Source organism: Electrona antarctica (genome assembly GCF_951216825.1).
Source record: "Electrona antarctica genome assembly, chromosome: 5".
NCBI classification, from domain to species: domain Eukaryota; kingdom Metazoa; phylum Chordata; class Actinopteri; order Myctophiformes; family Myctophidae; genus Electrona; species Electrona antarctica.
This window is the reverse complement of record NC_136810.1, coordinates 40,190,804-40,216,153: the sequence shown is the minus strand read 5'-3', so window position 1 is coordinate 40,216,153 and position 25,350 is coordinate 40,190,804. Positions and strand designations below refer to the sequence as shown.

At 42.4% G+C, this 25,350-nt stretch overlaps 1 protein-coding gene across 2 annotated transcripts in view; it reads right to left on the bottom strand.

The window, feature by feature from the left end:
• Window positions 1-14,449: 14,449 nt before the first annotated feature.
• kif23 (kinesin family member 23) overlaps window positions 14,450-25,350 on the bottom strand; it is an 11,779-nt gene continuing 878 nt past the window's right edge. Inside the window, exons 4-23 of one of the 2 annotated variants that reach the window (XM_079501586.1) lie at window positions 25,306-25,350; window positions 24,578-24,714; window positions 24,098-24,210; window positions 23,639-23,809; window positions 23,424-23,468; window positions 23,007-23,119; window positions 22,653-22,774; window positions 21,550-21,652; window positions 21,381-21,460; window positions 21,174-21,293; window positions 20,739-20,898; window positions 20,192-20,353; window positions 19,598-19,764; window positions 18,871-19,044; window positions 17,887-18,108; window positions 16,112-16,342; window positions 15,551-15,639; window positions 15,334-15,412; window positions 14,711-14,781; window positions 14,450-14,628 (exon numbers count right to left, since the gene is read on the bottom strand). The exon at window positions 25,306-25,350 is cut by the window's right edge and continues 61 nt beyond it. In XM_079501586.1, the coding sequence (XP_079357712.1) occupies window positions 14,604-14,628; window positions 14,711-14,781; window positions 15,334-15,412; window positions 15,551-15,639; window positions 16,112-16,342; window positions 17,887-18,108; window positions 18,871-19,044; window positions 19,598-19,764; window positions 20,192-20,353; window positions 20,739-20,898; window positions 21,174-21,293; window positions 21,381-21,460; window positions 21,550-21,652; window positions 22,653-22,774; window positions 23,007-23,119; window positions 23,424-23,468; window positions 23,639-23,809; window positions 24,098-24,210; window positions 24,578-24,714; window positions 25,306-25,350 (2,429 nt within the window). In that variant the 3' untranslated portion in view covers window positions 14,450-14,603. The remainder of the gene's footprint in view (window positions 14,629-14,710; window positions 14,782-15,333; window positions 15,413-15,550; window positions 15,640-16,111; window positions 16,343-17,886; window positions 18,109-18,870; window positions 19,045-19,597; window positions 19,765-20,191; window positions 20,354-20,738; window positions 20,899-21,173; window positions 21,294-21,380; window positions 21,461-21,549; window positions 21,653-22,652; window positions 22,775-23,006; window positions 23,120-23,423; window positions 23,469-23,638; window positions 23,810-24,097; window positions 24,211-24,577; window positions 24,715-25,305) is intronic. The other variant, XM_079501587.1, reaches the window with a different exon arrangement.

Sequence of the window (25,350 nt, the reverse complement as noted above, 5' to 3'; positions counted from 1 at the left end):
AACGAAACCTTGTGTGCTATAGCTCTTTCTTTTTTCAATCTGAATACTGGTATTAAAAGCTTATCTACAGTTACACATTGCTGCCATGGTGTTAACAGCACTGCTCAACCATAAAACACACACAAGCAAACAGTGCACCCAGCCTACTATACGCTGCATGCATATGCACCCATTCACACTTTCTCACACTTCTATTTCTTGTTTGCGTGCGTGCGTGCGCAAACACACACACACACACACACACACACACACACACACACACACACACACACACACACACACACACACACACACACACACACACACACACACACACACACACACACACACACACACTTGGGGTTGCCATTCTAATCTGCTGCTAAATACCCATAATAATTCATTACTGTTTTTCCCAAAATATGTTTCAGTCGATCATCAGTCATGGTATTTGGCCGGAATACCTTGCAGAGGCTCTCCAGCTGGGTCAGGGACAGGTCATGTTTGTCAACCACATGAAAGGAGTGAAGCAAATAAATGGCTCTAAACATCCGCAGATGGCAGTACAGCAATCCTTTCCGCTCATGTGGTCTCATTTTATCCCCACAGGCCCTTGCTGTATTTTTTATTGCCTCAGGTTATGTATTCATTCAGTCATGTAAGCTAAATGAAGCATCCATAATGTAAATGAGACTGAGAGAGAGAGAGAGAGAGAGAGAGAGGGGGGGGGGGGGGGGGGCAGAGAGAGAGAGAGAGAGGGGGGGGGGGGGGGGCAGAGACAGACAGACAGACAGACAGACAGACAGACAGACAGACAGACAGACAGACAGACAGACAGACAGACAGACAGACAGACAGACAGACAGACAGACAGACAGAGATAGTGACTCACTGACTGAGTGTGTGAGTGAAAGTGAGGTTGTGAGCAAGTCAATGAGTATACTAGTGAGAACCAGCAAACAAATGAGTGAATGAAAACAACACTGACTTGAAATGTCATTTACAGCTTGGCTACCAAAGTCTTGCGATCTCAGATTTGACCACCAGGCGACGCCAGCTTCACGGTTCTACCCATAGTAGAATGTAAAATGAATGGACAAAGGGAGCCCCATTGGTTTCTATACAGACCGTTTTAAATCCGAATCCGAAATCAAAATGTATTTTTGTGGCTTTCGCTTTTATTGTCTCCACCAGGCCGAAGGCATGGGGAGAGAGTATGTTTTGCACTCCGTCCGTGTGTGTGTCCGTCCTTCCGTCCGTCTGTTACCAGCTAATCTCCGGCACCGTTAACCCGGTCGATGCCAAACTCTCACACACACTCCCTGGATGCCAACGATGAACGATGACCTGCATTTTCCGCATCTGCCTTTTATAGCACCACCAGGAGGCCGACTTTTGTAAAACACATTTTTTTATATTACTCCTCCAGATTCTGTCCAAACATCTCACAAATCGTTACACAGTATCTCTATGGTCATGTGCTCAAGTCGGATCTGTCCGATATTTCATATTCCATCCTAATTGGCTATAATTGGCTTTCACAGTTTGCAAGATTGCCCCGTTTTTAACAAAAGCCTCAAATCATGAACGCAGCATGCAATTTACGTGAAATCTTTCACACATTTTCTTACTAGGCTGAGGAATATATCCCACCCTTTTCACATTGGCCTGTTATAGCGCCACCAACAGGTAGATTTTTGCTAAACACATTTTTGGAACAAAATGCCTCAAATCATCCAATTGCCATCAAAGGCGTATGAAGAAATGGCACCCTTTTCACATTGGCCTATTATAGCGCCACCAGGAGGCCACAACCTGACCTGCCCTGGTGGAGACCTGTGCCCCGAGGGGCACTTTTTCTAGTTTTATATATTTTTTATGGAGGGACAGACAGTAGGATGACGGGAAATGGGGAGAGAGATGGGGGGGTGACATGCAGTAAGGGCCGTTGGGATCGGGAGTCGAACCCGCGGCACACTGCCAGACTCGGACTACCGGCCAAGGTGCCTGGACCGCTGAGCCACGGCCCAGGCCCTTTAGGATTTTATTTTATAAAAAATCTGTATTTTTATTTTTTGGTTGGCCTCTCCTTCTGCACCATACTCCTTGCTGTTTCACGCATGCGCGCTGCTGTTCACTTCCACCCCATTCAATGCAATGTTCTGTCTTCATTTCTGACTTCAGCATGCCTCTGGTTTGGAATACTAAAGGCTCATTCATAGTCTGGTGGTGGTGAGTAAGCTAAATGAAGCTAAATTCGGTGGTCACCTCACCACCGAGAATCCAGACTATGAATTGCCTTTAGCACTTCTAGAGAGACTTTAGCGTGACCAGCGCTAGGTAAAATGGAACCTTAATGCCTACCGCTTTTGTTGGGGAACGGAAAGGAGGGACCTTTCAGAGTAAAATCTGCCATATCTGCTGGCACTTTAGCGCCAGCAGATATTTTTTAAGATGCTGGCATTGTAGTTATTGCTTCTGCAGCTAGCAGGGGGAAATAGCGAAACTAGCGGTCATTCATATGAACTGTTACTTCCTAAATGGCCTTTATTTAGAAACCGGATGCTATCCCCTTGGACCCCAGAACCATACCACGGTTCGCGAGTATTGTATTTGTATAGGAGCCAGAAACCTAACCTCAGGCTTTTACCTCATATCAGTTGTAACCGGCAGAATGTATCAGTTGTAACCGGCACAACAAAAAAAAGTAGTCTGAATGAATGAATAGTCCACTAAAATGGCAAGGTGGCTGCCAAAATTAGGTTCTGCATTGCTAGTAGGTGAGAAAGCCCCACCCGCACGGGCGCAAATATAGCTACTAGTAGTAGCCAGTGGGGTAAAACGAGTGCTCCCTGGGAAAGTGTCTCCTACTAATACAACATTAGCCCACAGTTCTGGTTTTGATTCAGTGAGTATGGGAAGCCATTGGCGACCCCTCATTGTCTGGCCTTTAGCCAATTGGGAGAAAAGGGAGAGTAAAAGAGACTCACAGTGGTGTGTGTGTGTGTGTGTGTGTGTGTGTGTGTGTGTGTTGGCATTACAGTGAACAGAATGAGACGTCAGCATTTTACCACATTTCAATTTTGAACGAATTACAGCTCACTTGAAGAGTCAAAACCTCAGATTGTGCAATTACATACTTTAGCAAATCAGGTTGCGTAACTTACAAATGTGAGATGTCAGGCATACGGATGTGGTTTATTATGTAATTTCAATTAAATCAATTATTCTCATTGTGTGGGGATGCTGTGCCTACAAAGAGATGATTCCACATTCCCTTTTTTCTAAAGTTGCTGACGTCTTACAGGGCACAGTTGGCAGTGTTGCATGCTGTTGCTACGGCTAGTAGAGGATATTATCGTAAAAAAATCGTTACGCGGCGGATAAAAGCATGAACTTTGATACAGATGTCCCCTGGGTCACCCTAAGTCAAGACATCCTAGAAGTGATTTTTTGACAAAATTGAAAATGGCCTAACCCTAACCCTGACCCAAGGGACATGCATGGCAAATTGTATGCTTTTTGGTAACCTCGCCTCACCAGGCCACCTCGGAGGAAAGCCAGCTGGTCTCTGTTCCAAAAGTGCTGTGTGAACCGGTCTGGAGCGGATTATATCGTTACGTCATGTTGTAGTATTGTTTTGTAGTCGACAGGCAGGTACAATCAAACCAAGCTAGCTTTTTGGTGATTCTTTTGCTGTCATTTGAGTCAACTGTCAACAGTTTAGGTGGCCATTTTGAATTTTGTCCATAACTCACTTCCTGTTTAAGATTTTTTGGGCCCCTTCTAGGATGTTTTAGAATGACCCAAGGGACATCTGTATCACATTTCATGCATTTATCCGCCGCGTAACGATTCCGACGATAATATCCCTATTGTGCCTGAACCCCCACCCACCCTCACAACTTCACAACAATCCAAAAGCACCATTGCCATTTAGGAGATGGAAAGCACTTTTGTAAATAGTTAATAGCTTTCCAGGGACATGAGCAGTGTTTTATATGTGGAGTAATCACTGCTGGAAACTCTTGCCTGCCTGTTCGAGGAACAACATGACATAAAGTAACCCATTAATAGTTACATTGCTGTTGTCTTTACACTCCATCTCCTCTCAATCAATAATTACCCTGCATATTTGCACTCGGCATGGCGCAACATGACGCATGTTATTTGGTGTCCTTGTTGAGAGATATTTCTCTGTATTTTACGGCTTCCAAAATGTTCCAGCCAATTTAATATTAGATAAATATTTGAGCTGGCATGCAGTGAAGCATATGTCAGATGAGCAGCGGCACTGGCACTGGCACTGGCACCGCCTGATGCATTTAGCTGCTCAAAGGGAGAAGAAAGACAAGGGAGAGGCCTCGTCTGTTCTCCATTAGAATCTATTCAGTTCCTCTGCAAACAGCGAGGATGCTAGCCAAACAAGCTTATTCGGAGGGGGGGAGGGGGGGGGGGTCCAGTGAAGACCATGTTAGCTCAGCAAATCCAGCTCCACAAACATGCTTCAAAGAATCCTGCTATCTCCACCAAGCCTTTGATGTGGTTATTGATCATGCAGAGTGGCTGTGAGAAGTGGGATACAGTGAAGAGTGTAGTATTCTGTTCTGGCCGGGATATCATAGATTATAGCGAAAACACATGCAGGCACTCCCAACATGCAGCACCATCCATACAGTTTTGACAGCTGCATGTCCATTTGCTCAGAGTGAGAAAGAGAGATGAGGTGGGGGGGCAGAAAGGGAAAAATAAGGTCAGTTCCCCCAAGGACAGAGCACAGAGCATTATGTTGGTAGGCCTTGTTCCCATGACACCACCACAGCAACAAAACCCGGCACGCCACTGTAGATATGTTGTAGATAAGGCAGAGTTGTTCATATTTGGCTCACTATATCGTTATCTTTGTTTACTTACTTTGACAATGACGCTATTGCTAACTTCATCAACATCTTTTTGTTTTTGTTGTTTGAAAATGTGCACAGAGGTGAATCCAACCTTCCTTTTCCACCTTAACATGGAACTTTGCAGACACAGCCATAGACTTATACCTTCATTCTTGTACCGGTTGATGATCTACTGTACATGGAAATGCTGCCACAGCCTGTTTTTGTAGGCCAACCTGGTAGTTGCTCCTGCTGGGTTCCTAATGAATACACATTTTACACAGTTTTGGATCAGTTAAGACATTTAAGGCTTATGATATTCATGTTTTGATCAACAAGATAGATAATCAACACACTATTCACTATTCAACCACAACCAAGTGTAAAATTGCACATAACAGCTTAAAAATGCACGGTTAAGATATCAACAAGTGTAATGTCACAGAACAAAACGTGAAGCTCTCTTAAACTTATGTTAAACACAGGACTGTAGCAGGGAGTCTAACAAGAAACGCATGATGATACCACGTGGCTGATGAAGGTATAATTGAAGGCAAGCTAGCAATTCAGTTCCGGCAACTTTCAAAGCCATTATCAAGTGGTGCTAAGCACAGTGTCATGCTAACTTAATCTTTTATCCACAGCACAGTGTGCACACAGTGCAATATGCTGGACGGTAAGTTGTATAAGTATTCACAGAGGTATTTATCATAATAACCATCCTGAATCCTACTCGTAAGAGCGTGACAACATCCGAATCCATGACCAAAGGTCCAGAGAGGCCTTCTGGGAACAGCTCAGAGTCACAACGTACTGGCAGATGAGGGTGGACCTGTCCTGTGTACACAACTGAAAGCTTTGGTGGAAGTAATGTGTGCCACACACTCCACATGTCCTGACTGTCACCACATTTCAAAGGCGTTCATTCATTCCCATCTGAAAAGGTTACGTTGTCTCTAAACAAATGGAGCGACAACCACAACATACAATGTCTGATTATGCATGGTGTTGCGCTACAGTGGCAACAACTAGCTACCGGAGGAGCAAAGCAAACAAAAGCAGACACCGGTAAAATCACACAGTCACGCTGCATGCCATAGAAAGATAAGCAAAGTCTGTTCTTAGCGTGCTAAAATAGCCACCCACAGACCTGCTCCTGTCTCACACTGAGACCATTAGTTACAATGATTTCTCTGCCAGCTGTCCTAGTGTTTGCTTTAGCTAGCCTCGCAGGCAGGTTGAGCCTCATTTGAATTCTCACTTCAGTTTATCAGGCCTGTGCTGGATCATTAGTATCCAATGCAGATGTGTTCCTCAGGTCATGTTTGAATGCATAGTACGTACTAGTCATAAATCAGGCAGATCAACTACACAAGTAATATTTAGTATACTATAGTAGAGGAACACTTCATGAATCCGCAGTAATCTGGTGAGCTTTATTTTCAGTAGCCCCATTTACATGCAGAAATTCATTCGGAATGAATGGATTCATTCCAGTCATCAGAATAAAAATGCTCATGTATTCCAGTCTGACCTAAATGAATTTTCATTCCGAATTCTACTGGACGTCTGGGAGTTTGAAATACATGTATTATTTTACACATGTCTGCCCTTAGTAGACTATAGTGCTTTTTGCCCATGTCCAAAGCAGGGGTGGCCATTTGGAGACATTTTATGCGTGCAGAAATGCGCTATTTTACCCATTAATAAAACACAAATACACCAGTTTTTTTCCCATAATAAAATGAGCCATTTACAAATCCGTCTGTGATTGATTGCCAATTTCAGTGTATGGGTGAAACATGGAACCGTGTCCCAGTCGTTGTTGTTGTTGTGAACACATGCACACTTTGTCCCCAAACCTCCACCGCATCGGATGAACTAATCCAGGATTTAAGCCAAAACCAGGCTTGTTAAATCCTGGTCCGTACAGCCTGGTTTATTCTGTTCCACTAAAGCCAAGCAAGGCTTAGAATGGGCGGATTTATCGAGCCAGGATCATAAAGCGAGGCTGAATGCACAGCCTGGATTTTTCTCACTAGATCCATTCGGTGGAGCACAGATTTACTTGGCATCCTTAATAGTTGCATTACTGCCCCCTTCTGTATATCTCAGTATCTACTATTCCACAGACTTACTGATACAAGGACTTAAGCTTCTAAAAGAAATACTGCTGCTGTAATAAGAGAGAAAATACTCTCAATAGTGGATAGATACCGTCATGGGTTCAATCCTGGGTGATGCACTTATTGGCCGTTGGTGCGTGAAATGTTACAATGGTAATATGTTGTATAACAATGAGTAATGGAAATATTTAGTAATGTCTTCACTTTTACAAAAAATAACGGGATGTATTTGATTCTTCAAATCGGGATAAAGACATCAGGATTAGGTTAAACCTGGCTGTTAGCCTGGTCCGGAGCATTAGTTTCCATGGCAACTAGTGTGGCATTGCTTTCATGAAACCGAATCAAGCCTCAACATATCCAGGTTAACTGGCTAAATTAATCTGGCAAGATTAACCAGTTTTCATGAAACCGGTTAATCGCTGATCCAGGATATATTAAACCAGGATATCTGTTAAATCCCGGTTTAATCTCTAATCCAAGTTTCGTGAAACAGGTTGTCCTCAAGTGTGTCAGGCATATTCTGTGTGACGGCATTGACGGATGAATAACGTGCACTACTCTGCACGTAATTGTCAAATAGCTCTCTGTGGTGACGGGTGAGTGCCGTCCAACAGTAGTGTAAGAGCCACACACGTAACACGTAACATAAACTCCACTAGCCAGTTGCACTTTTAGCTTTATGTTTTCTTTAAAATGGGCTTCAATTCGACGGACCCGTGACAATCTGTTTTGCAAGGCAGCAACTCCTGTAAACCCTCGCTAATGACCACGCTGATGGGCAATATATCATTTTCGACCATCCGACGTTATGTAACCTCATTAATAGTCATTATCATTCTTTAATCTTTTGGGAAAAACATTCCCAAACATCTTTTTACGCGCTTCATGCTGTGTTATATTTTTTGGTTCTGGGGTTGTTTTGGGTGGAAGTCGCGTGTGGTTAAAATATTTTTTTTCTATTAGTTAATAGCCGTTAGTGTTTCTCGTTATTCATTTCTTAACGGATAACGGTTATGTGTTGGCTATCTCTATAGTCCAAAGTTATATTCCGATTTGGTCATGTAAACAATTGAGGAATAGGAATACTTTTATTCAGGTTCCATGTAAACAGTTGAATCTCTGTTCGGAATGTTCATTCATTCTGAATACATTTTGTGCATGTAACCAAGGCCATTGACACCTGACCCCAGGCCCAACCCCATTCAACTTGTCAAATGCAATACTAGCCAGTGTCCTATCTTATTTGTACACATGGGCATTATTACCTCATACCCACACCTGGCGTTGCTGCATCTTTAATGATTTGCTAGAGAAAATACAATGAGAAACCATTGGCCTTGGCCATGCAACAACTACTTGATGCCCTACATCAAGATGCTTGATGCCCTACAATTTACAAAGGATATTGTGTGCTAGTATGCAGTTGCAGACAATTTAAAGATAAACAGTTGATGCAGTGTTCACAGAGGCCTTTGTGTTTGTGCACATGTGGCAGTTTGTGTGTAGGGATCTGCTGAGTTTCATGCACATATGAAATCATGTGGTGCTATTTCATCCTCTTTTAAATGTCACCTATGATGGTCGATAGATAACATGGTTCCAGTCTGGGTTATTTGCATGACAGCATTGTTGGCTTCAAAGGACAAAGGCTAAAAATACTGTGCTCGTTTTTGTTGTGGCAAACAGGTACCTGCTGATATCTGCTTGGCAGGCTAATAGCGATAAGTCATTGGTTGTTTTTAATACCCATTCAATCTTTAAACTGCTTGTAGCATTGAAGTTAGTATGAAAATGTGTGTGATTCCAAGGCACGTGTCAATTTCTGCCATAGCTTCAATCACGGTACATCCTTCTGGATTGTGCATTTTTCAGCACAATCGTGTCTGGCATCTCCTTTCCCTTCATTTCATCAGAAAACTGCTTGGAGCACTGCGTAAATAATCAGCCAACTGCACGCAAAGTCCTGTTATGCCACAGCATTAACTAGATGACATCAACCACAAAAAAAAGGGGGGACTGGATGTTTCTCTGAGGGACACATTGTGGTCACAAGGAAAGTGAGTCGACGGAAATCAGTCGTGGCATACTGTCACCACAGCGAGGACACAGCCACTTAAAGCGCAGCCAAGCCACACAACACTGGGCAAGGAGAATACACTCCTCTGACAGCTGCAAGCACTTAGACTGCTGCCAAGAACAAAGACGAGAGAAAGGGGGGGGGGGGCATTATTCAGCCCACTTTGGCTATAATGAGCGTACACAACAAGAACTTGTAATATTTTCAGGAAAAATCACTTGCGGCTTGAATTGCATTTGCCAGAGGCCAGCATCCCCCATCCTCAACGTTGATGAGTAACCACAACAACAAGCAGACAAATGGATTCATTGTTACCGCTAATGCTAAAAACGACAACAGTCTGTGTCAGGCAAAGACTGGAGGCTGTTAAGAGATGAAACAGGCAGTGACAGACATGCCTCTATTGTGTTCTTTGTTAAAAATAGTCATCATCCACACAGCGGGAGCATGCAGCCTTTGATGTGCTGTAGTCGTACACAGATATCCTGACAGGTCTACGTAGGACAGCCAAGTGACAACAGCTGAGATAGGGACTGAAGGCGGAGGAGGAGGGAGCAGATGGGATGAGGTGTTCCGAACCACTAACCACAGGCGCTTAAGGGTCAGAGCAATTCCCATCCAGTGTGGTTCTAAAGAGCTGAAAACCAAACTTTACCTCAGGGACTCCCTCGGCGCTCATGACTCTTTGACCCGTCTCCTCGTTGCAACTACACCAGCGGACGGGCGAGCGGGAAGGGGCCTATCTGGCATTGAGATTCAGCTCAGCCTTGCCCTTGCCACGCGTGTTAAGCCTGAGTTATACTTAGGGGTGTGTGCCTGTGTGGGTGTCGCGCACCAAAAATAGCTGTGGTGTAAACTTGTAGATCTGCTATTTTCGATGTACGACACCAGCGTTTAAGTATAAATCAGGCCTTAGTATGCATTAAAGTAGAGGAGCACGAGGTGAGCAAGTAGTGAGAAGTACCACAGAAAGAGACAGATTAGTCTCGTGGGGCCTGGAGACAGGCTGAATGACAATTGACTGGCTGTCAACACTCATCTGCATTCCCATATCTTTCTGTCCTGACGCATCTCACTGGCAGTCAGTTACAGGCCTGACATATTGAGATGTACCACAAGAACCCTTCTCAGAGCTTTGGTTAGCACAGCACTCCTCCCATGCAATTTAGTTGCCCACTAATTGACTTCCATTGTCAGCATCCTATCCTCACTACTGAGAGAAGGCCTTGCAAAGGGGTCACGGACTGTTGACAGGATAGCTGTGTGTGTGTGTCTATGCACGCGTGTGTAACTGTGTATGTGTGGTGTGTGTGTGCGTGCGAGAGATTGAAGTGCTTGCAACATGTCCTTCAAAACTAAAACCATTTAGTTGTTATAATATAGCCTTGGAACAGACTCAACCCTCTCGTCATACCATAGATGCCCGGCCACGTTGCCTTTCCCCAAGTATAGAAGCCAGAACGCTGGTATACTGGATAAGATTACACTTCCACCGCCCATATTTAAACTTGTGCCCACTATTCACAGGCTGATTTGGGACAGCGTGACAGTGTGCTAATGATATAAGCAGAAGGTTGTGAACCTATTGCACACGACAAGTTAAAATAGCCAGGAGAAGATATCAAACATCTATGAGGCAATATGAAAGGAGAGCAGTCCATTTATCAGCTCAGTGGGAAAGATGATTAGTTATGTAAATAGAAAATAGAGATTAAGCAGATCAGAATTGAGGACTGGACAGCTACTGATTTATGGATGGCACTCAAACACTATCATGGCGTCTGAAAATTGTTTTACCCCCCTGAGCCACAAGACAGCTTAAAACCTATTTATTGCATCCAGTCATCCAAATAGTCAATACAAGATTGCAATTAGGATTTATTTTCCAAGAATGTAGATGGCTAAATTGACTGTGTATTTGTGTAGAACGGCATTATTCCCTCTAGCAAGTTTAATAACATTGATGTGCATTATGTCTAATCATATCAATCAAAGGCAGAATCTTGAGCAACTGCTGCTAATCAGCTAGTATACTGTAGATCAGTGTGCATTATTTTAGCCATGGCTAGTAAAATGACTTATCTGTATCCTTCTGTTTTTAGGTAGCCTCTGTACCAGGCTTTCATTTCCGTAATTAGATTGATAACGGTATGTTTTCAATGGAGTATTCATCATGAGTCATAATGCCCTTTGCCTGGAATGCCGAGACGTGAGGAGCATGGGCTGATCATGTGGTGCAGCGCATCAAACAGAGCACAGTCAAAAATCACTGCATTCAATATCTCATAGCAGTGAATTTAATGGCTGCTGGCTGCTCTGGGCTCTTGACCCTCTCCAAGAGGCTCCATGTTAGTCACTCTTCATTGCTTTCCAATTGAAACACAGCCAGACTGGTGGTAGTAGATGAGATTTCAACTATGTACTCAGGCTTGGATGGGTATGCCAATGACTACAGTGATCACTGGGCTAATGCTGTTCAATTGACATGTAGTTGACAGGTAGTAAAGCATGGGCGACTGTGGCTCAAGAGGTAGAGCAGGTCGTCCAATGATCCATGGGTCGGCGGTTCGAATCCCGGCTCCTCCTGTCTACATGTCGAAGTGTCCTTGGGCAAGACACTGAACCCCAAATTGCTCCCGATGTGCTGGTTGGTACCTTGCATGGCTTCCGCTGCAATCGGTGTATGAATGTGTGTGTGAATGTAATGCACAATCTATGTAAAGCGCCTTGGATAAAGGCGCTATATAAATGCACCATTTAGCATGGCAGTGATATTTTACTGAGCAAAATGGCCAGTATTTCGTTTTGAGAAAAAAAAGCCTTCCACTGCCTTGGCCCTCCTGTGTGATGCTAATTGGAATGTTTTTTACTAATGCTAATTGGAATGAATTTTACTAAATAATTCAATTAAATTTGGTGATAACCAAAAGGAGGATGTACACAAATAAAAGCAATGTTCAACATTCTTGTGGCCGGTTTCATTGTTAGACACACACACACACACACACACAGCTTTGGAGGGAGAAAACAGTGCTGGAGACCAGGAAATGCTTGAGTTTTTCTGCACAAGGAACCCAGCTGACTTGGCCCCAAGGCAGTCAGCCAGACAAATTTAATATGGATTTATATACAAAGTGCCTTGTTTAACATAATGAATATCTAATCAAGCATGAACACAGTAAGGCAATTTCACCAAAGTAATTGAAAGCAGACTGTTTATATGACAAAGAATATTGCTACACTCTTGGCAAAGGATAACCTAGAGCTCTTGCAGAACATTAAATCAATGTGTTGAACCTCTTTGAAATACATTCAGGCTCTCCACATCGTCACCAATATCTTTACTGAGACAACTTCATTGATCAACCCATAAATTAGATCACAAAATATATAGCCTCATACAGGGCATAATTCAGTGGTTCTTTGAATGTCTATTGCAAAACGTGCATGATTTCCAGTTAAAATGGAGGAATATAAGGCATATATGTCACAAAAAGCAGTTTGAAAATGAACTTACAGCTCAGGCCTTCTGGCCCCTAGTTGAGTTAAATTGTACAGCAATTCTCTGGTTCCATCTAGTGTTCACTGTTCAGTAAGGCATCTACAATTTTCTTTTATCAGTTTGTGATGTATGCTACCCTCCTCCTGGAATGATAAAATACAAATTGTGCCTGTGAGTTTCTTGTGAATGCAGTCAGGGGCCCGTTCCACGAAATTTGGATTAGAGATTAAGCCGGGATTTAACAGATATCCTGGCTTTAATATATCCTGGATCAGCGATTAACCGGTTTCATGAAAGCTGGTTAATCTTGCCAGATTAACCAGTTAACCTGGATATGTTGCTTGATTCGGTTTCATGAAAGTGATGCTACATTAGTTACCATGGAAACTAATGCTTTGGATTTAGCCTGCTCCAGACCAGGCTAACAGACAGGTTTAATCCTGATGTCTTTACTGTTCATTAAGCAGTCAAACTGATCACAAACCAATGATGTTTTCCACACTTATTCAATTATGGGTTTATGTTGCCTTATTTTTATCGGTCTGCATTAAAGGACTAATTTAAGCACTATATAAAATCAAAGAACCAAAATATATAGGCTGCACAACATCATGACAGCTTGTGAGCTTATAGATCAGCTGCTTTTGGTGAATGTTCCCCAGACTAGGTTTGCTGTCGTGCAAGTGCACGGTTAAGAAGAATTATTACATTATAATTATATATTTTTTTTTTGTAAAAGTGAAAACCACTAACTATTACCATTACTCATTGTTTTACAACATATTACCATTGTAACGTTTCACCCACTATTGAACCCATGACCCACAGTTCACAGTCTGGCCCCTGTCTGGACAACAACCCCCTTCCCCAAAGGTAGCTCCCTCAGAGGAGGGAGTTATGGCCAAATATCACAATATCATTATGTTTACAATATTAAAAATTCTGTTTTAAGTTAGTGGTAAAATGTAAACTATATTGTTGGGGTAGTTAATCATTCAGTCTATCCACTATTGAGAGTATGTTCTCTTTAATTACAGCAGCAGTATTTATTTTAGAAGCTTAAGTCCTTGTATCAGTAAGTCTTGAATAGATTAGTAAAGATACACAGAAGGGGGCAGTAATGCAACTATTAAGGATGCAAACTGCCATAATATCCCATGAAGAAGAAGGATCAGTACATCTGTGTTCCACCAAATGGGTCTAGAGACAAAAAGCCAGGCTGTCTATTCAGCCAGGCGTTATGATCCTGGCTCGCTAAATCCGCCCATTCTAAGCCTCGCTTGGCTTTAGTGGAATGGAATAAACCAGGCTGTAAAGACCAGGATTTAAAAAGCCTGGTTTTGGCCTAAATCCTGGATTAGTTAATCCAAGTTTCGTGGAACAGGCCAGGTCAAGGAGTCTCTCAAGCCAGACAACTTTTTCCACCAGCTTTAAATGCACAGGAAGCCGTCATGCGTTATAACAGCCTTCTTTATGTAGTACTGGACAATTTTCGACAATCGACATAGATTTTCATTGCACAGTGAAATCGATCTCAGGCTTTTTAGCACAACAGATTCTACCAACATTATAAAACCAAGTTGGCTTTTTTTTTTTACAATGCCAACTTCATGTTGATTTTGTCATTTGTATTAAGACCGACTGGATCCACAGATCCGGATATTAAAAAAGAAAAACAGGAAGATGGCGTCTCTTAAAAACACTCTCTCAACACAGAGTTCTCTCCATCTCTGTTAACGTCTGAGCTGCTACCTCACTGGACTTATTGACTTCCTTGCACTCCAAAACACTTTTCTTGATACATTTTGAGGTCTTTAAATGGACATTATGAAGCAGTGAATCTTTACGCACTTGATACTTGTATCCACAAACAAACAAGTAGAAACAAACGAGTGTTTTATAGGAATTTTATTCCCATGTATAAAACTGCTTTGGTAAAGCCATGCATCATATATTAAGAGTGTATTGCCATGCATCATATATTGAGTGTATTGCACAAAAGCCAAGTGAGGATAAATAGGAGGGAGGGGTGGTCAGGTCTTTCCCGGTTTGCTGCGCCTGTAATTAAATCAAACATACCATTAGCTGTGAACACAAGCTCTATTTTCACATAAAATGGGAAAGAGAACAGACTACTTACTTGTGCTGTCCGTGATGCTCATAACTAGGGCCCATATTTGATCCAGCCTTCATCTCCAGAGCAACAGAACACTGGGAAGAAAAGCAATGAAAACAATTGCAATTGCTTCCACACAATATTTGCCACACACAAAATCTCAGGATTTGTGCTCGCAACCGCTTTTGCCAGCACAAGAAATCTTGGGTTTAATTAATGTAAATAAATCAATGTGTGTGTGTGTGTGTATGTATATATATATATATATATATATATATATATATGTAAGGCCTGTCAGTCGATTCAAATATTTAATCGCATGATTGCCCATAGTTAATCACAATTAATTGCATATTTTGGATCCGTTCTAAATATACTTTAAATCAGTGGTTCAAGATTTTTCAAATCAAGGTCTATTTTATTCTGTATTTGAGCCACGGACCACCATTTGATGACATTTAGCCTTCCAGACCCAAACTAAAGAACTGTATTGATGTTGGTACCATGAGATAACAGGCCAATGTTGATCAAAATAAATAAAATATTTAAAATATTTTACAGTCTATTACGGCTAGCACAGAGTTCTATGAGGTCTAAATATGTTGAAAGTAACATGTGCGCACGGCTGATAGTGACTATAGTCTTACCCTCGTCTCTACGTCAGTCCAGTCTCCTGTGTGCTCATCCTGATTAGCAGGGCAGCCTTCTGCAGACTTTCTTTTGCGGCTTTTACAAAGAAAGAACAAACAAATGTTAAAAGCAAGACATTAAAACAGTGACCAACTGACCGTTTTAATAAAAACAGACATCAGTGACTGAAAAAAGGCTGACCACCTCTTGATACATTTTACTGCAAGCACCCACCGTGGTTGTGAGGTGAACTCCTGCTTCAGAGTTTCTATATCGGTGAACTGGACCGCCTGTCCACCACCCCTTGTTTGGATGACATCACCCTGTAAGGTGAGAGTGGGTCATAGTTAGGCATAAATGGAGGGAATTAATGCATGAAAACGAATAAATTCTTAATGAATATGTAAACAGGGTTCCCATTGTTATTTTTAACCAATGACATTAAAGATAAACATTGACCTAGCCTCACGTAGCGATACTAATATCACTGTGTGGACATTATTCTCGTCGGCGGGATATTTTGCAATATCCTGCCCCATATTTGAATACTGGGCAGGTGGTTATAGCCTGGTTCCAGACGAATCTGGTTGGCTCTTCACCAGGGGCCAGACTTAATCTGCCTGGGGCAATAGGCAGATGAAGGCTGGCTATGCGAGGCCAATGACCCCCACCCGCATGAAAACAAAATGTAAAATTCCATATGGCAACCTCATCATCGACCCCTCAGCAGTTTAATAAACACACCCTGTCTGCTGCCGGGTTTGGCCTCAGAACTCATCAGCATGGTTTGCATACCTTGATCAATTTAGTCTGCATCTCTCCATCAGAGGCCACCTCCTGGTGAGTCAGTAAATACTTGTCACACTTGGACAGGTCCTTCTCTCTGGGGTTAGACACCCTAATGGCGTTGGGGATGACCGGCTGCATGACGGTGTCAAGCTCCACACTGGTTGAGGGCTTGTGGTCCACCCACCTTTCGCCAGCAGAACGGGACCGCCGGTGCAGTGGACGCACTGGTGTGGTGGTCTAAGTCAGCCAGAAAAACAGAAGGTAACTTCATGGAACAAAAGTGGTCTAAACAACAGAACTATAATTACTACATTGTGACATCACATAAATGTAAAGAGAATGGGCTTAGTCTGTGTTCCACAAGGTTATGCTGATAAAAGGGTAAGATAGTAGGGAAATATTTATCCTTATTTTATTCTTTCAGGATAAAATGCAAAGGTGAAGATGGTAAGACTTTTAGTAAGAAAAGCAATTAATTTAAATCAAAATGCAAAAAAGAAAATAAATATCAATGGGACAAATTCATTCAAGCAATCATATTTTTTTAAGACATCCTAAACATGCTACATTCTGCTACTGCACCAACCATGGAAGCGGTTTCAGCTGCCTTGTCTACATCATGGGGAGAAGAGGGGTCCTTTTCCTCTCTAAACCAGATCCCACCTCTCCTCCTTTGTCTCTTTAATGGAACATGGTCCCTAGTGTGGATGGGATTGGCAAACCTGCCCACTGTGCTGCATTGCCAACTGCTCCCACTCAGCGATGCAGGAGGCCACAGACAGATTTAGTTGTGGCCCGTTTAGGGGTAAGGGGGATAGGGATGGCCAAATAGACATTTTATTAACGCTCATTTTCCAAAGCTGGAGCAGTTGCGCAAAGACCCGCCCGGCAGAACGGTTTAATGCAATTTATGCGTGCAAGTATAAGTATTTTTGTTGACAAAGTTGCAAATGTCAACAGTATGTATATCCATAACATAAACAAGCAGTGCACTAACAGACAATACACTAGTTCTGTCTTTCAATCATTTTATTATTTTCACAATTACATTACCTGATGCAATGATAATTATTTGACCAAAGTTTGGCGAAAGCCTGGTGGCTGCTGCAGTGCACACACTTTGCCCCCCTGGCTAATAACGTGGAGGAAGTTAGAAGAGGCCAGGGTGCCCCATGGGCTTTTATTTTTATTTTATCGGTTAACCATTAGCAGTGGTTTAGTATTTCCCTCCAGAACTAGTGGTGACTGGTACTAGGCAGAACATGCGGAGGGGACTAGAGCTCTGTGGCAAGAGAGCACACAGGACAGTTACTACAAAGTTACTATAGCATGCACCAGACACATGCTATAGACAGCAAATGTTGATGTTTATTTAGTCAGTCTTTTGGATAAAATTCAAGTCTTCTAAAATGTTTTAGTTGACAAAATCTACAGTTGATTCTGTCCAAAACTAGTCCCTCCCTAACATTTTAGTCAGGTTTTTATTTGTTGACAAAATTGTCAATATATTTAGTCTAAGTCTTAGTCATCATAGCTCAGTGAAAAACTGTTGCCAAACATGTCATTTTAGTCGACAAATTCACTTTCAAAAGGACAAGACAAGGGTTACAGCAGCAAAGAAGGGAAAATAAACTTTAGAACAAATACATCAGGTAAGGTCATATTGATATAATTGGCTCATATGATATTGCACTCAGGTAGACAGAATTGGTTTAGCCATTCCATTAGTATAAGGTGGAAAGGGGAAGATGAACCCTAGAGGATATTTTAAAGAAACTTACAGGGACAGGGGACGGTGAAGCAGACCTCTTGGCAGGGAGACGCTCCTCCCTGGGGGATGCGCGGGGATGCTGCGGTCTGGTCTGCCGCTGGGGGACTTGGGGAGACTCTGAGCAACCGGGCACCTGGCTCTCAGTAACGATGGCCTTCAGCTGTTTCAGCTTCTCATTTTTCACCCACAGCTTGTTCTGCATCTCTAGCTGCTTGGCTTGAACGCGCCTCTCCTGCAAAACCCAGGTGTCAATGTTTAAGCGATTTTTACCCATGACAGCACAGCGATTTTTATTTTGCCCTCTCTTCAGTGGTTGACACTTGGATTAATACTAGTACTCGGATTAACATTTGCCCATCATTGCTTAAAGCTGCTAGTTGTAATCTTTTAGTAAAAATGAATAAATGTAACTATGCCGACATGACAGACTTAAAAGCAGAGAGCTCCACTGAGCCTACGACAGCAATACAATACAGCAACAATCAAGCCCTTTATAACTGCTTGACAGTAAAGAAAGTAAGACCATTGCATTTCATCCAAAATGGCCATAACAGTTTGATACATTTGTAATACATTTATTGCCTCAAAGTTGTTTATTTGGAACATAACAGCTATGGCAACCTTGCAGGCAGTTACATTGAGCCTCCTAACAGTGTGACAAAATAAACCAGAAAAAACACAAAAAACTAAAAGGTTCAAAGGGGACAGGTTATTTTAACTACTTTTGTGCATTATTTTGTGAGTATAAAGCAGGACATTAACTTGGAAATATAGAGACAAATACAGAGACACAGTAAAGTAAGTACACAAAATTGAACCAAATGGTTTGGTTCCATTTGTTCACTCAGAGTGTATTCACAACTATTGTTTCCCATGCAAGACAATTGTTCTGTCCAAATGAGGTCAGCAAGCTAATGGTTTGTGATGGCGAAATACAAAACTGCACAGTGCACACAAACACTGTTGTAAATAAATACCATGAGGCGTTACTCACACATTCTTTCTGCCACTTGAACTCTGTGTCAGCAACCGTGCCTTGTAATCGCTCCGCCATGCGTCTCTTTTCTGACTGCTCTCTGTGCAACTTCTGCTCTCTGGTCTCCAACTCCATCTGCATAGAGCGCTTGTTCTCCTCATAAGCATTGGTGGTCTTCTGAAGAATTTCAATCTAGAACAGACAACATGGTAGAGAATAGAGATGCATCGGTAAGAACTCAGATTGAGAACGCTGATCATGGTGAAGTGTCCCAAGCTTTCCTATGACAACAAAGATCTAATTTATTATTAAATAACTACTCAATACTGCATGGGGCGATTAGTCAAATAGAGTCGACAAATCACACACACACACACACAAATCAGATTTAACTATTTCAATTCTTAGTCAGGGACAGGCCTAGCATGGGTACTTGCATCTCAGCCACACAGATTTTTATATTGTGTAATTTTACATTGTGTCACTAATAAGCCGATTACCACATACTTTGTCTACGGTAGTTTGGTCTAAATGGGACACACACACACAATGTAGTGGTAATGAATGCAAATTGTACATCACTTATCTACAATGCATTTTATTAATGTGTACTTTCTTTGTCAGGGGTCCCTTGTTAAGTGTTGAACAAACCATTTTTTTTGGGTCGTCTCTGCACAAAAATCCAAAGAAAGTTCCTCATGACCTAGTACTAAATTATATTTCAAACAGCACATCGTCATCTTGCCTTGTATTCTTGCAATTTAGTAGTCTTCTCAATGCGTTCAAGCTCAGCCTGCTGATGCTGAATAATCTTGTCCTTGTCTGCCAGCTTGCCACTTTGTTCACGAATACCGTTTTCTTTTCCCAGAAGATAGCCATCCTGTTCCTGTAGCATGGACTGCAGGTGGTTGGCTGAAACAACACAGGGGTGAACACATGCACGGTTACTAGAAGAGATAAAATGGTAAAGGCCCAAAGGGTGCATTTATATAGCGCCTTGCATAAAGGCGCTATATAAATGGCAAATGCATGGTGAATGCAGTGCACAATCTCTGTAAAGTGCCTTGGATAAAGGCACTTTACAGAGATTGCGCAGTGCATTGACACACACACACACATTCACACCGATGGCAGAGGAAACCATGCAAGGCACCAACCTGCACATCGGGATAAATTAGGGGTTCAGTGTCTTGCTCAAAGAACACTTCGACACCAACTCTGGGGGAGCCCGGGTTCGAACTGGGAACCTTGCGGTTTCCATCCGGTCACTCTACCCCTGAGATCAAACTTAATTGCAACCTTAGAATGTTCCTAGATCAATCAGGACAGTAACACTGACCTATTCTATTGCATTCCTCGATCCTCAACGCTCTGACACGGTGCCTCTCTTCCAGCGCTGCGAGCAGCCTGCTAAAGATGACATCATCATGGGGGTCTGTCAGCTGACAGGCGGGCAGCGGGGATAGTGGAGGTAAGTTTCCAGTTGACAGGGAGGGTAAACCTAGGGGAAAACACAGACTTATTAAAACCAACCCTGACTGGGAAGCAATAAGTGCATTTACATGGCCGTGACCTGATTTTAGACAGTGCTCTCCACCATCATCATTAAAAACCAAAATGGAGGAGTGTATTTTGTATTGTTAGAATGGCATTCCATCATTTACAGTAGTTCCATGCCACCGTCATGTCCAGGGGGTGTACTTGTACATCAAGCCGCCGCGGCCTCACGCTACAGAAACAGGAGATAGGCTCCTGCCCCTATGGGCCTCATGGCACGCCAAGGCTTACTTAGCGCCAAGGTGCACAGAATTTGTTAAGGCCCAACAACCTAAGACTTTAATGATTTTCCCTTTAGTTCATTAGCTCTATAGATTGTGGATAGATACCTGCATCTATGGGACCACCACGGTCATCCAGCCTGCGGGACAGCTCATCCTGGAAGGCCTGATTCCTGTTACGTCGGCCTGCCACAAAGCGGCAGTTCGGTTGGTCAACCTGCCGAGCCACCTCCACCTCCTGGGTCATTTCTGCAAAGCGCATCACCAACTGCACAGGATATAATATAAAGAGTACTTAATACCTCACAAAACACTAAACCATTTCCAGCACAAGCTCACCTTATGTGCTTTTAATATTTCCGTATTGCTCTATTATTTGTCTATTATCTTCCCTGTTATTGTATATTGCAACTGGCTGCTGTAATAACCAAATTCCCCAGTGCGCATTAAATACATATTTTATTTCTATCTGGCTTTCTTGAAAGCCAGATATGAGGGGAGCTCAGGGGACAGATATGAGGGGAGCTCAGGGGACAGACGCACCATAGTTTCCTCGTAGTCATCTGCTTTGGGGTTTACGCACACCACCATTCGAACTTTGCCTTCTCCGTCAAAGTAGTTTTTGAATAGATGAGTAACCTTAGAGTCTCTGTAGGGAACCATCTGTGGAAGGAATATTTTTATTATTAGCTGTGCAAGTGGACAAATACTGTTCCTTTTACATTAGATGCAAACTCAAGAGATGCCAACCTTTTGGGTGCCATACATCTGATTTTCTCGAAGAATCTCAATACATGTCCGCAGTGTCATCAACGACTGGTTGATGTTACCTGCAGCAATAAGAAAAACTAGTCAATATCCGATGAATGATGCCAACAGTTAATCATAACATTTTCATTACTATATTGGCAATACACACCTGCTTCCCGCAGACGGTAACCCTCAGCCTGCGTTCTGTTGTTGCGCTCGCTCCCTGCCAAGTCCACCAAGCACAGCTGACTCACAATGACCTGGCTCTTATCCTGAAAGTAACGCATTCACATCACATTAGTAGGGCAGAGCAATATGACAATGTTTCAGAACTGCCAAATACATTACTGGTCCAGCCAACTATATACCCTATATACTGTAAGTGTGTCCAACTGTCATTCCACCTCTTCGTCTGACCATTTATGTAGAATACTCAAGGCACCACTGGGATGTTCAGACAGTCATAGGACTGAGCAATTAAGAGACAAAGGGCCCTATTATGCATGTCTTAAGTACCAGGTCTTATTACTTAACTTAAGACCTGGAGGCGTGATCAATGCCATTTGGCTATTCTGAGTGGCCAAACAGCATTGACCACGCCTCCAGGTCTTAAGTTAAGTCATAAGACCTGGTACTTAAGACACGCATAATAGGGCCCAATATATCAAGTGAATATTTCCAATTATAACCAATAACAGAATTGCAACAAAATAGTTTATATTTTATAAATTATAATGTATATTTTTCCTAATATAAACAATAATAATCACACCCGTGTGAAGTGAGGGGCGCTCTTATCATCATACATCATCACGTAAAATAGACACTATGCCCATTTGCTCAGACACTATGACATAAAATTCTCCATCCATTGTCAATGGGAATGTAATGTTTGTGTAGGACAAAGTTTGTGAACATACACTAAAAGCTGGATATAGGAGGGGCTAGATTGATTAGTTCTGATTAACAACTTAACCCTGTATTTGACTTTGCTGCACAATGGTGGCATGATATTTTCACTTAATTTGTGATATTGATTTCAGTCATATCGCCCCGCCCTAGTCAGTCATCAATCCAGGCAGGAATCGTGGTTAAAATACACTTTTATCCCCAGTCCACATTGGTCAATAACAAGACCCCAGAACCGCTGGATTGAGCATTTGTTTTCCCCCACCATCCAGTCACCTAGACCACACACACACACCAATCTAATAATGAATGATTTCACCAACCAGCTCAGAAGCGATGAACAAACGTCAACTTCACACTGACCTGAAAAACATTCTCTCCATCTGCGTCCAGTGGGGCCTGCAACAGCTTGACAATAAAGACACTGTGACTGCGACTGGACTCCCTATTCAACTGGGTGTTTGCAATCCTCCTTTTCTTCTGACCTGGCAGAAACAAAATATATAGTTCCCAGCAGAGTTGCAGTAGTCTCCCAACTCCCAAGTCACCCCTCACATTTTCAGTTTCTGCTCAGAGAGAAGATTATACACTGGGTCATGTCCTGGTCAGAGCTCACCCTTGAGTGGAGCAATACCAGGTCAGTCACATCTCAGCTCATCATCGCAGTGTTCTGTGTGGGCAGATATATTCATGTACTGTATATATTTGGCAGCTTACCTCTCCAGAACACCTCAAAGGCCTCCTCGGTGGACTTGACTTCAACCTCTGTGCATCCAGTGACGTACATGTTGTGGTTGGAGTCTTCTCTGAGATTTTTAGACTGAGGTGGTCTAGATTAAGATAACAATGGAATTAGTCTGTGTACATATAGCATATAGTTGCTGATCCAATTATTTTTTAACATGCAGGAGAAGGACTTGCAAACATGTTGTCGGTTCATGGGAAAGGGCAACTTAACTTTCACATTGCAGGAGCACATTCTTAGAAAGCAATTAGGGGGTCACATTCAAAAATGCCATACAAAGCAGCACATTAAACAAAAACGTAACCAGTTTGAGGTCAAACGAAGAAAAAAAAGGCAAAAACTACATTTTCTATATAGAGCTACTGTGTGCACTGGTCACAATCACATACATGAACTCAGTGTTCTGTCGCACTGGTGTACCTCCCGCATTCCACCTAACAAAAGGAACAAACATTTTATCTGCCAACCTACTATACCATGAGCCTATATACACATTAGCTTGTTCACAAATCTGCCTAATACTAAGCTAAAACACAACTAGAGCACTGAATCATTTATTCAACACGGAAAAATGTCAAACCAATTCAACATTGTCCAAACTTACTTTTGTTTCATTGGATCATATGCGCTTTCTTCAAGGAGGTCATATATGTAGTTGTTGTAGATTTCCACATAAGAGACAAAGACGCTGTAACAACCATCTTCATCCACTTCATCTGCCTTACAGGCCTCGTCTGGTGTAATCATGTCAGCAAATTCTGGGTCAAGCTTTTGTCTATACAAATATAAATAAAGTTAGACATTTAGATCATGCGGAAGTAATGAGACATGTTAATCTATATATGAACTAGGCAGTAGTTACTCTGATGCCATTTCATTCAGGAGACTACAAGTAATATCCAGTCTATCATAATGGATATGAATGAATATATTGCCCAGCCCTAGGCTGAAGCATCATTAACTGATGCTGAATTTAATGTCCTTTTGGACATATTAATGCATCTTAGATTGTATTGAAATTGTAATAGAATAGACTGTTGGCATACTACAAGTGCATGCAAACCTGGTGGATGGTGTTTTGGGGATGGGTGGGCGGTTTTCACGCCTTTGGCGCTCCAGCAAGGCATCAACTTGACTTTGGATCTCAATGCCATTCTTGTCATCAGTCTTAAATACCTGTAACACAGACAGTATGTTAAATGTTATAGCAGTAGTTCTCAACCTTTTCAGGTTCAGAACTACTGTATTCGAACTGGCAAGGCGTGTAGATAGACTATATTCTTCGTCTTTTTTTCCTTTATGCATTAAAAAGGGGTCTTAAAAGTCCTTAAATTTTCACTTCACCGTCCTCTGGGCCTGGGGGGGGGACACCCCAAAATCATGTGGGAACCCGGCTCCTGGGGGGTCCCGACCCACAGGTTGAGAACCACTGTTATAGCACCAGAGTCAATTCTCCACAAGGTCCACTGTGGCATGGTGATTACAAATATTGGCAAGACATTTTCATAAATTAGGTGAAATATGAGAGCATTGTATGTCTTACATATCTTTTGGCCTGGTAAGGACTTATGCTGTTGAAGAGCATGTCGAGAGAGCGAGGTAGAAGACCGCCCTGGCCTGGAGAACCAGTCATGGTGAACGTCTTTCCACTACCAGTTACCCCATATGTGAAGAGCAGCCCTGTTGACAGGAAATCCACAATGAAACACATATACACTATACAGTAGTCACAGTCAACCTGAACTAATGGTTTAGGGCGTAAAAACACAATATCAAGCTTAAATGACCCAGCAGATGGTCTGCGGCCCGATGCTTAACACAGTAGGATGTCTATGGGGGAAAGAATGGGGAATAGTTTCCTGTACCCTGGTAGGGGGGCTAGACTGAGACACTCTATAGCGAGTACTCCAAATCAATGGGGTACATTACATTGTTATGCAAGAAAGAATGATCTCCAACTATGTACTTACATCACAAAGGAGTGCCAATGACTCTAGTCTCCCATGCATGCATAGTTGTAGATTTGAGAGAGGGTACTTACTTAATTTTGTACTTTCTAAACCTGAGATATTTAGGGTGTGGGGCACGGCTAGACTGCCAGCCGAAACTGGATTAATCTGGTTACCTTTCAGGGTGTCAGTTTTTTACATTACAAAAACACAGGCCAGTGTATAAGAGCGACTACTGGCGCTAAGCATTATGGTCCATGTAAAACCACAGTGGCATGAGGTAGATTGAACAACATGGTTGACCCTCAGGTAATGTTCTTACCATTTTTCCCATGTATAAGGTCCTCCACCAGTGGTTTGGCAACAA